At 40.8% G+C, this 12,220-nt stretch overlaps 1 protein-coding gene across 11 annotated transcripts in view; it reads right to left on the bottom strand.

Moving 5' to 3' along the window:
• Dock10 (dedicator of cytokinesis 10) overlaps positions 1-12,220 on the bottom strand; it is a 181,351-nt gene that overhangs the window by 45,652 nt on the left and 123,479 nt on the right. For all 11 annotated transcript variants that reach the window (XM_048808623.1, XM_048808618.1, XM_048808620.1 and 8 more), the window contains exons 24-27: positions 11,581-11,699; positions 9,817-9,886; positions 6,192-6,305; positions 3,631-3,702 (exon numbers count right to left, since the gene is read on the bottom strand). In XM_048808623.1, the coding sequence (XP_048664580.1) occupies positions 3,631-3,702; positions 6,192-6,305; positions 9,817-9,886; positions 11,581-11,699 (375 nt within the window). The remainder of the gene's footprint in view (positions 1-3,630; positions 3,703-6,191; positions 6,306-9,816; positions 9,887-11,580; positions 11,700-12,220) is intronic.

The following is a 12,220-nucleotide window of genomic DNA, read 5'->3' on the forward strand; positions in this document are numbered from 1 at the left end:
ACCAAAGACTTTCAGCCTGTTCTCTGGAAGAACATCAGGAAGGCTTGAGGTGGAAGAATTCCTGTACAGAGATGGTGGCATCCTGTCTCAGGACAGGAGAAGGAAGTGAGATGACAGCAGGCTTCCTGAGCTGCAGAGCTGAACAAGGAGGACAAGCTGGGCTATGGGATGGCCAAGACGATGAGGAGTAGGCCCTGGAGACAAGGGCTGAACATCAGCATTTGGGAGCTCTTAGGAGCAAGGAGAGCAATGGGGAGCAAAAGTCTGAGCAGTTCAGTGGACCTTTGGGGTAAGAGATGAGTGCGAGAAGCTGTTCAGTAGCTCCAAGGAAACAGGGACTCACCTTAGCCTGAAGGCAGGGGGCGCTACTGGCCTAACCATATTGGGTCTCTCAGAGGAGCAGCACCTTTTTATACTCCCTAAATCTCCTGAAATTAGTGACTGAAATTTCTCTAACGGTGAAGAAGGCCATTTACTTCATAATTTATAAAGAAAAAAAAAAAGAACAGCTTGGGAGAAGTTTACTATAATTGTCTTTATGCAAAATGATGATTTCAGGTCTTTTCCTATTGTGATCAGTAGAGATGGTGAGAAAATTGTCAGTGTTGGGCCCCTGAAAGAACTCTGGAGGGTGGGGTTATCAGTGAAGCTGGTAATGAGAAGCAAGCCTGCGTCATGGAAGGTGGACTGGTGGACACAGTGTTGTGTGTGATCATTTATTCCTAGGCTGCTCATGGGTGTGCCCTGTGACCTACTTATGTGAGAAGATGCACGGTGGTGATAACTGGAGGAGAACTTTCCCCTAATCCATTCTTTTACAGATGAGAAAAATCAATTCTGAGATGTTAAATGTCATTTTTATCATCTAACAAGTTGGTGACAGGGGAGGGATTACGATGGTGAGGATTTCCAGTCTGGCTTAATGACAGAGATGGGAATCGTTCTAATCTTTATTTTAGATTTTTCTCTTCCTTCCAGGCCGGAGGCTCTTATCTCTGGAAGTGGAAGAACAGATGCAGCCACAAAGCAAACATAGGACTTAAGGTGAAGAGTTGTGAACAGCAGAGATTAAAGGTACAGCCCACACATTTGTTATGCTAAGGTCAAGGCCACGGTGGGAAAGGCCTGGGGCCTGGAAGCCTCTGGATGGAGCTTCTGGGTGGGTGACCTTAAGGAAGTAGCACAGTGCCCTTAACCCTTAGTGTTGATAGAAATGTCCTACCCTCCCCACTAACAGCCAGTACTTCTCCCATATGAGAGACACCCCAAAGGCAAACTCCTGGGAGCTGAACCCCCTCCTGTCCTGGGACTGAGGACTTCTTGGGATGAATAAAGTGGGAAAGACAATGTACTACAAGGGGCTGTAAAAATTAGCTAGTGTGTATGAGCAGGAGCCAGGGGAGTACCTGAGACTGGACACTAAGGGGTTTCTAAGAGGCCAGAATGTTAAAGGGGTAAATTAGAATTTAAAGGCAAGAGGGTGCTTTTTCGGGGCACAGGACCAAATAAAGCCTCAGAGATAGGCAACTCACTGCTAGGGTGGCTCTCAGAATCAAGGAGATGGGCCACTTAAGGGAAAGTTGGAAATGTCTGAGTTACCTTGGCAGAGGAGGGAGGACAGAGTGAAAGATGGAGGAAATGGACATGTGGGAATGGCCATGAGACCAGAAGAGCCACCAGAGTATCAGGTTCCACAGGAAGGTCCAGGAAACACACTCCGCACCCAGGTCATCAAGAAGGTGCTAGAGACAAACCTCACTCAGATGTTCAGTGGTGCCTCCTTGTCTGCAGGTAGGAGGAGCAACAGCTGTGGGGACCACGGGCCACCATAATCGCAGAGGCCCTGTGTGGTACTTAATCTCCATCGGCCAGGAGGCTGTAGCTATTATAAATAGCAAGGTTGGAGGAAAGCAAAGGGGGCTTGACTCTCAGGACCTGTGGAGCTGGCTAGCGCTGTGCAGAAACCCTACAGACAAAACAAAGCAACCAGCAATGGTGGCAATTTGCATCCATTAAGTACGAAAGAAGGAACATCTGGCAGATTGAGATGCTCACTCCAATAAATAGTCGTGATGCCCTTCTTTCTCCTGGACCTGAGTCAATGTTCATATCTGGTATACATCAAGTGAAGAGGTGGCAGGGTCCCTAATGGGAAACCCATAAAATAGTACTAAGTATACACTATAATGATTCTACCACTTTTATTTTCCCCCAAATGCCCTACAGCCATTTGTTCAGGCTGCTGTCCACTGGGGAGAGGGGAATAATAACACATTTCAAGGACATTTGGATACAGATCCAAGTTGAAATCGATATCTGGAAACCAAACACATCTCCATGTCTGCACTGTTAGAGTGAGGACTTGCAGGGATTAAAAACGGAGTCTTGACTAAATTTCTGTTAACAATAGGTCCACTGGGTTCAAAGATCCAGCTAGGAGTCAGTTAACTGGTCACAACTGTACAGTGGGAATTGACAAAATTGACATTTGGAGCAACATTACACTGACTGTGGGTCCTGCGGTACTATCCTAGTGGGGAAGCCATATGGACGCTCTGACGTTGCTTCTCCCCCACAAAAAGAGTAAATCAGAACAGCAGCCCTAATCCCTGCCACGCCGCCTCATGCAATGTTATTCTGTTCTGATTTACCCTCCTGGAGGGGAGGAGACAGTGCCAGAGTCTTGTCCTTGGTCTTACCCAAATGAGAGCTGAGAGAAATAAGTGTGGAACGGAGGTGATGCCTCTGGATGTGTCTTGGTCCTCCTTGTCCAGTTGTGATTGTGAGTTGTCATATGCAGCAACCTGCCCCAAGTGGAGTGTGAGTACTGAGGCTGAGAGCACTGTGGAATTAGGGTTTGGGTCCCACTATCAGGTAAGTTAGCAAGAATTTCAGAGCCCGAGCTAGGGTGAGGGGATTGAGAATGGATTGTAGTGCAGGTAAGTGATGACTACGTGGTGGCCCCTAAGGAGACCTGCTGCCATGATAGGAGCTGTAGTTAATCCTCTCAGGTAAAGAGTCTCAATGGAGCTGAGGAAGAGCAAATTCAAGAATGTGTGCAGTGTGCTATGCAGACTGCAGACTGTGGAAGCCATAGCCATGCACAGCTCAGATGCTCCTGCAAGACAATCTACTGGGAAGAATGTAAAAAGACATTGAGTCAAGCACACACCATGGCCACACTCTCCCCATGCTGCTCCCATTCAAAGACTGAGGTTGCCGAGGTCCTAGAGCTAGATGATCTGCAGAATCCTATAAAGAGCCTTCTTTGTTCTCAGACTACCCACTGGCCTGGCCAAAACTTTCTCATTGAATGGCCCTTTCCAGCCAATCCTCCTTCCTTCTTCATTTTCTTTTACACACATCAGAACTTCCTATTTTCTTTTTTCCTGTCCCTTTTTCCTTTATAGCTATTTTTGCCCAAGGAATTTTTTGTGCTTGTAATTTTTTCCTGGCGTCTGCTTTTGAATGGGTCTGTACTGACATACATGATCATTTCCTCCGCTTAAAGAAAACAATTAACATACATTGCCAAGGTTTCCAAAGCCAATAAAAATGGAAATAACGAGAACCTGTTCATCAGTGAGATTGCTGGCTGACATTATATGACTATATTATACATGATCTTACCTGGATTTTATTTGTGTCAATCAAGTGCTGTGCCATTGATTTGAGGATAATTGCAAAGAAGAACCAGGAATGCTGTTAGGAAAAGGAAGAGACAATAACAACTTATTGTCCTATGGTAAAATAATGATAATTCTGTTCTTCACAGTATGTGATATTATCCCACCTTTATCTTAATCTTGTATTCTTTGAAGCTAAATGAACCAGGGCAATAATATAGTTCCATTATTTCAGGATGATCTTTACAAAGATACAATGGTAAAAGTACATGTCAGATATTTTGGTTTCTCAATTGTCTCAAAAAATATTTAGACTAAAACAAGTTTCTAGTTTACTTGGCATGACTGATAACTAATAATTGTTTGTTCATAGGATGCTCTATTTTTTTTCACTTAGTTAAGAAAACTATAACTTTTCACAGCAAGCCAATCCCTAAAATTTCCAGGGATCTTGGGGAGTGTAAAAATAAAAGGTTATATGTTTAAACAGAAATTAGAAGTCAAGCTGACAAAGTGCTAAATAAAATGCTCGCTCATCCTACCTTGAAAAATATAACTTCATAACACTCTGGACTGCCACATCCAATGTGGGATCTGGGCAGAGCAGGACCCTGCCCCTCCTGCACCTTGAGGGGCCTGGGGCCCAAGTATGTCTGTCTTTCCTGCATATCAAGAGATGTCCATGATCCTGCTTTTCCTCTCTGCTGGTGAGGGCTCCTTCCTGGGGTCTGGCATTGCACCTAGGCAACTAGATCCACACTCTGGAGGAAGGACATAGGAAGGGTCTAAGCAGCCCTGGAACCGGGTGGAGGCTCCTGGGTCTCTCCAGGTCTGGAAGGGAGGTGGGTCTTCCACTGGGTATGTTTTCTTAGTTACTCTATATGTTGGCCTTGAGAATGGGTTCATGTTCTAAGGCATGAGGTGGAGGGGGTGCCATACATTGTCACCACATCACATAAATGATCACCATTTACTTATTTGCTCTAGTGTGAATGAACACTGAATTATATAGCCACTTTTAGGGTGATACAATGTTGTCAAAAATTTTTGAGCACACAGTCCTAACTCCAGAGGATTGACTGAGATGAGAAGGAGCAGAGGCAGTTGTGGCTTAATGAGGGGATCGATTCTTAGTTAAAAAAAAAAAAAAAGAGAGAGAGAAGTAAAATTCACATGGTCAGGAACATTGAATGAATCCAAGGCCTACTGCAACAATATCCCGTCTCCTATCTTGCCCAGAATGGCTTTTTTTTTTTTTTTTTTTTGGTGTGAGTGTGGTGCTAGGGATTGAACCCAGGGCTCTGTGCATGCAAGGCAGGTACTCTATCAACTGAGCAATGTCCCCAGTCACCAGAATGGCATTTTTAACCTTCATGCCAACTGTCCCAACATTTGTCTCTGAATTCAATCACTCTCACAATGGCCCTTGGACATACCAAACAACCCACGCTCCTCCGACTTCATCTCACCAGCTAACCTTCCCCTAGCCTCCGCTCCACATGCTGTACTGCTGCCCTGTGACTTATCAAAGGTCCTTCCCTCCAAAATGCCACTGGATGATCCCCAAGGCAAGCTCCCTCCCTCCGTCAGGACAATTTCTGCTCCGATATTGCCTTCTTCATGGGCTCCAACCTGCCCACCCTAGTTGAGATTTCAAATCAAACTCTTTGTCCTCAGGACCCCCAGTTCCTCCGATGTTGCACATTTTCTCTTCCAATCTGATTTCTCACCTTTAACATATAATTTATTCATAAATTACATGTGTAATTTTATTTTCATTCCCCAGTAGAACATAAGCTCCTCAAGGGCAGAAATTTTCATTCTGTTCTCTGATGCATCCCAAGTGTCTAGGAGTGTGCCTGCTGCAAGAGGAGCCCTTGGGATACACGGGGTGGACAAATGGAATGAATATCCTCATAGGCTTAATTCAAGAAAACGAACCGCTTCACCCAGGATAATTTGATTTTAGTGAACTCCTGGTGATGCTTGTTGATCCTGACTTCCTTTTTCAGCTATACCCTATCAATGGTTCATTCCTGAAGTCCCAACAGATAATTAAATTTAGCTTAGGCCTAAAATCAGGATTCCATAATAATTTAGAGTTACTGTTTTATAAGCTTCTCACATGATCCAGCTGTGTTCTAACTCTTCGAGACCTAAAAGTGGCTGCTGCTCAGTTTTGCTGTCTTCCGTGTGCTCATTCACATAGCACAGTTGATATTTTTTCAAGGTATTTTTTCTCTTAACAGTGACTAAAAGTCCCCAAATGCTTTATTGTGTTACATGGAGAATTTTGAATGTTTTAGATCATTTTCAATGGTTAATGATTGTGCCTTTAGCCCAAAGCTCTTAAAAGATTGAGTCCAATCTACTTTTCTCTGTTTCTCTTGACACAGATCTCCTTTGCTTAATATTTTTATATGCTACAGTTTCATTATGAATCTTCTGTCAGGAACCAGAAGAAAAATTACCCATGAAATTCAGAGAGTTCTATCACTTTCCAGGTCACAGGAGAGATCCACCCATTATACCAACAACTGATCAGCTGTTCTCTAAACTTTTTACCTTCAGGACATGCTTTACTGTTGTTGAGTCATTCGATTTCAAAAGACCAGTCACATTTTTCGCCAGCTCCTCATGTATCGTTCTCTCCTTGCATACGCTGGCCTTGAACACGAACTGAAGAAAATCCAAAAAGGAAACCAAGTTAATTACTTAAAAAAAAAAGCCTCAAAAATTAGGCCACATGAATAACTCATTACTCAGAATTATCTGCTCATGCCAGATTTTGTCATGAAATAAATGAAGGCCCACTGGTAAGAGTGGTACACACCTGTTCCTACTTAGGGCTTTGCACGGTAGGGCCTTGCTCACCTAGGCTCTCCTTCAAAGTCTTTTGGTAGAAATGGAGAGAAAGAGCCAGAGAGCCATTTAGCGAGTTCAAGGAAACATGGAGGGCTTTGACCCACCTACGTAGGACACATTCCCCTTCTCCTTCCTTCCACTGGTAACGGATGTCATGGTAGCAATTCTTCATCCTGAAAGGGTAGAGCACCCACTCAAATAGCCAAGTGGGGAAGCGGGTGCCTTCCAGAGGCCGATGGGCTGGGTCCCCCCAAGCCCAGGCTCTACCATCCCAAGCTCAGACGCAGCTAGGGAGAGGTTCCTGAGAATCGGTTGGCAGTCAGATGACAAGTCCTGTTTATATATATATTTTTTCAAAAAAGATTGGTTTGGAGCTGATTTTCATTATTTTTTCATATCTTTAAAGAATATTCATATCCATTAATGGACATAAATCTGTTTCAAATGTAAAATGCTTTTCACTGTATTATAATATTTTAGTATGAGTTGGGTTTGCCTCAAGAAGGGTATTTCTTTATAATTTTCACAATTCAGACTTCACTATGATTCAGAGGGAAGGTACACATGAGAAGGGCTCAAAGCAGAGGCATAGTCACTTCCAAATTTATCGCCATTTCTTTGAACTTCGTAGCATATCAACACCATGGTGGAGCCTGAGTTTTGCAAGCTCATATCGAAGGAGAAAGACAAAGCTAATGGGTGCATGAAACTAGCTAAAGTTAAGAGCAACACAAATTTTCCCCTTAGAGATTATGCCTCGTCAGAGTAAAGTCATCAGCGACTCTCTAATGCCAAGCAGTTATCTAGCCAGAAGGGCTTTCTACTAGAGCTGAAATTTAAAATTGTGACTACTAGAACCTGTCAGTGCCAGAAATCACTGGAAACCATGGCATTTAGCTAGATTGACTTTAAACACACATTTTTGAAACAGACATGGTGTTTGTGTGCAGTCTGGATATTGTCAATGGAGTGAGGTAGCAGCATTTAGCACCACTGAACTTGAAATGGTGTTTTTGTTTACTTCTGAATAAATATAAAATTACACCAAATAGCACATGTTTCAAGGGCCTCCAAGCACTTTTTGGAAACAGCCCATCAGTTTTCATTATGATTCTTGCTGTGGGATTTAACATCAACCTGTATGTTAAATAGTTTTTTCCCACCTGGGGTAAAGATTCAGACTCTTTGATCAAGGGCAGGCTGTCAACAGTGTGGTGTGATGGGAGGCCAGTCACAGAATCAGAGCTGGATGTTCACTTGGTCTCTCTCCCTCACCTTAGGTGACAGAGGAGAACCCTGAAGGTGAGTGAGGCTGACTGCTAAAGTTGACCGTTAAACCTTTAGTGCACTCTCCCAAGTAGAGTGAAAGTTGTTTATCTTATTAGTAAGTATATGTTTAGATATTTGAATATATATTCTAAAATATCCTTAGGAATTGTTATTAATCTGAAATTCCACATCAGTACATTTCCAGATTTGAAGCACTTCAAAACAAACTAAACAAGCAATGGATCTCCTTTATTATACAGTGAAATGGTCTTGTCAGGATATTTCAGATATTCTGGTTAAAAATCAAGACCATGCATAAAATAAGTAGCATCACAGATGAAGAGTCTGAGAGCTGAGGAACTTAGAAGGAACTAGCCTTGACTGTCCCCAAAACAGACAGACTAGTGGGTCCTCAGTGTGATTTTCAACTATTCACTGGAATGAAGAATATAACACTGTGTTGAAATGAAGTGTGTGTACAGAGGATCAAGGGATGACTGTTTTCTTCTTAGTCTCTTTGGAGAATAGAAAATCGGAATACATAGGGTGAAATTTATCCAGATTCTGTTGAACAGTATACTCATCAATACCTATAAGAGTAATCTGTGATACTCTCTTAAACAGAGCATAAGCTAAAAAGGTATCTGTACATGGAACTGGCTTTTTGTAATTGAAATGTGGGTTTTAGCCAGGCACAGTGGTGCATGCCGACAATCCCAGCTACTCAGGAGGCTGAGGCAGGAGATGGCAAGTTGGAAGCCAGCCTGGACAGCTTAGTGAGACCTTGTTTCAGAGTAAAAAATAAAAAGGGCTGAGGCTGTGGCTCAGTGATAGAGTATCCTGGGGTTCCATCCTCCAACCCCCAAAAAAGAAAGAAAGAAAGAATGAATGAAAGGAGGGTCTTATCAGGTAAAATCACAGGGCAGGGAAATCACCATGGAGTCACAGAGGATTGCCAGTATTCTTGCTGTTTTCAGGAAGGGCACATGCTTGTGCCCTTGTGTTTTGGGAAGACAGCCAACATTTCTGGCAGGTAGGAAATATATAGCATAAAACTATAGTGAGAACATACCATCTGAATACCTATAGATGGTATCACAAGGGGCTTACTCCAGAATGCAATTCCTAGTTATTTCCTTTACAGGTGCATTGATAACTGTAATTATTAGTATTATTTTAAAGATCAAGATTCTAGCATCAAAAGCCTAAATTCTTCTCTAGTTACATTTCGAGACATCTAGAATGTCTGAGTGTATGTCTGTCCATATATAGTATGAAGTATATTCTCTTAATTAAAAAGTCAGTGTCTCAAAAGATTTAATTTATACATAGACAAAAATTGCAATGCAGATCCTCTGCATATTATAAATCAGATTAAGGTATTTATCTCTGGGTAGTTCTTTCTTTGTATTCAAGGAGAAGACATGAGGTAGCAGGTGTGAAAGTGCAAACATCATCACAAGTTCACTGGCATTAATTCACAGGCCAACTGGAAATGAGAATAGAAACATCTCCGGGTGAGTGCTTGACACAGGACACTGAAGAAAGCAGTGCATATTGATGGGATGGGCAAGTGGTTCATGCCAGAAGATAAAGGACTTAACATACCAGAAGCAGGTACAAATATACAGTAACTGGGAAAATGAAATAACGCCTGAGAAAACAATAAAAAGAGCTAAGAAAATATTACAGAAGAAACACAGAGCATTCAACATACCTTGTGGAACAGTCTTCCCTATATTAACATTAGAATTTCATGTATTTGTAATCTTCACTTCAAGAGAAAAGTCCTTCCATCTTTTCTTCTATCCTTTTACTTTCCTCTCTCCCCATATAAATTTTGTTTGGACATACACACAGTAGATATACATTTACACATAAACAATACATCTAGCTCATTAATGCAAAAAGATGGAGTTCTGCTATAGGGAATTTAAAAATGGCGGGCACCTGGAACCAACTAAGGAAGAGAGCTTTTCACTTATTGTAGACAGGGAATGCGACAAGCCACACAGCATGAAGGGATAAGACCAATGTCCCAGTGGCAATTTCATACCTTAATGTATGACTGGACAGAGTGGTCGAGCTGCTCCTCATGGCACTTGGCCACAATATCGGTCAGCACCCTGGAAAAGCAAAGCTCATTAGTGGTCTTTTGCAGAAGGGAGAGAAACACCACTTTAATTTGTCATTTGATGCTTGGTAAACTGGGTGTTAATCATTGTTGGAAGAATGAATGAACCAGGTTCACACTTTTCTCTTGCTTTCCTCACTCAAATACCTGTGAACCATTTCCAACTCGGAACCTGGAAACACTAAGCTAAACACAGTGCCTTACGGCTGCTGTGACCCACTGGAGACTGTCTGACCAGGTTGAATTGCATTTGCTGATATCGTCTTCTTGGAAAACAGATCATTTTTTAGGATAAAATTAAAACCGAAGACTTTTAAAAGAGCTTGGCTTCCAACCTATAGACACACTCTGTACTTAGGAAAAATAAATTAGGTTAAGATACAGTTGGGTTTCTTTTCCTGCCTTGACTGGGTTAGGGGTACAAATAGTAGTAGTGGTGTGAGTGAATTTTTTAATTTTTATACTAATACTACTGGTTGCTTCATGTAGTGGTTAGAAATATCTTTGAATTTCAATGGACCTGTCAGCCCAGTATTTAAAAGGCTTGTCAACATAGACACACATAGCTGAATCGGGCATTAGATGAAGGTAGAGTTGGTTACTTTTCACATGAGCCCCAAACTGGCTGATATGGAACCATTACAGATTCTAAAATTGTCAGAACTTCAGGGCTCTATTTAAGAAACTAAAAATCCCCACTCTGGACAAGAGAAGTAATATGCTGTAAACATTTACCAATAGAAATTTCCAGAATGCTGAAACTAATTTTTTAAAAAATGAATAGTAGGAATACATGATTAAATGATTAATTCAAAACATTATTTCTATAAATGCATAACTGATTTTTTCAGTAGCCAGATTAGTGATGTTGAAAGAGTATAACATGACCACATTTAAAATAATGTTAGTTAAAGAAAAAAATTTAATGTTTTGAAAAAAGTTCTTGTGAGAATATGAAGTGACACAGATACTCTGAGTTTGGCAGTTTCTTACATATTTAAGACTCAACTACCATACCACCCAGCCATTGCATTCATCTCAGAGAAATAAAGAATTAGAATTATGTATATGTAAAATGTGTACATGAGTTTTTATAGTGGCTTTATTCTTAACATTCCAAACTAGAAACAATTCAGATGTCTTTTTAAGAAGTGAATTGCTAAAGCATACTATGGTATGTCCATATCTGGAATACTAACCAAAAGGACAAACTATTGATAGATAAATGAGTTGGATGCATCTTCAGAGAATTATGCTAAGTGACAGAGCCAATACCACAAGGTTATATAATATATAAGTTTTTTTTTTTTGTGTGTGTGTGAGTGCATGTGTGTATACACACTCTCATGTATACATTGAAAGATGTTGCCATTGGGGGAAACTGGGTAAGAGGTATACTGGTTCTCTCCACATTATTTCTTTTAATTATTTAAATTACATATGACCCTAAAATTATCTCAAAATAAAATGTTTAAAAAACAGAAAGGAAAAGTTAGAAAAAGATATCTTGCACTTTACTAATGATCCTAATAGGTTATTAGAAGGTAAGGATTCAAGAGTGAGAAATACTTAAATTTGAGATATGTTCAAATGCAGTGTAAACATTATTCAGTTAAAATCAAGCAATCAAGGTTTTGTGTAACCACAGATATGACATCTCTTCTCCCAAGGTGGTGCTATGGATACCTGGTGACAGTTGTACAGATTTCATCTTCCTCATTCTGCACCAGAACTTTGAAGAGCTGATTCAAAATTATAGGCAGAAAACTCATGATTGCTTGAATCTTTTCCACATTCAGTAAATTCTGTAGTAAATTGGCAGAAAAAAAATATAGTTTAAAATTTAAAGCATGTTCTGGATTAAAGACATGAGACTCTAAAACTTCTAGAAAACTTCTGCAACACTGATTGAGGTAATAATTTTTTGGACATGATCACAAAAATACTGGTGACAAAAGTGAAAATAGACAATGGGAATTACATTTAACTCAAACCTTCTTCCCAGCCTGTGATATCATCAACAGAGTAATGAGACAACCTGCTGGAGGGAATAAAATATCTGCAAACCATACATCAAATGAGGGTTGAATATTTGAAGTATATAAGGGACACAACAAAACCTCAACAGCAATTAAACACACAACAAAATTAAAAACCGGACGGAGGATCTGTAAGGACATTTCTCAAAAGACATACAAATAGTCAACAGGTATATGAAAAAGCGCTTTACATCATTAACCATAAGAGAAAGGCAAGTTAAAACCACATTGAAATATCCTCACACCATGAGAATGCTGTTATGAAAAAGGTGAAAAATAAGAAGTAT

This window comes from Marmota marmota, unplaced genomic scaffold (assembly GCF_001458135.2).
Source record: "Marmota marmota marmota unplaced genomic scaffold, marMar, whole genome shotgun sequence".
Lineage (NCBI taxonomy): Eukaryota > Metazoa > Chordata > Mammalia > Rodentia > Sciuridae > Marmota > Marmota marmota.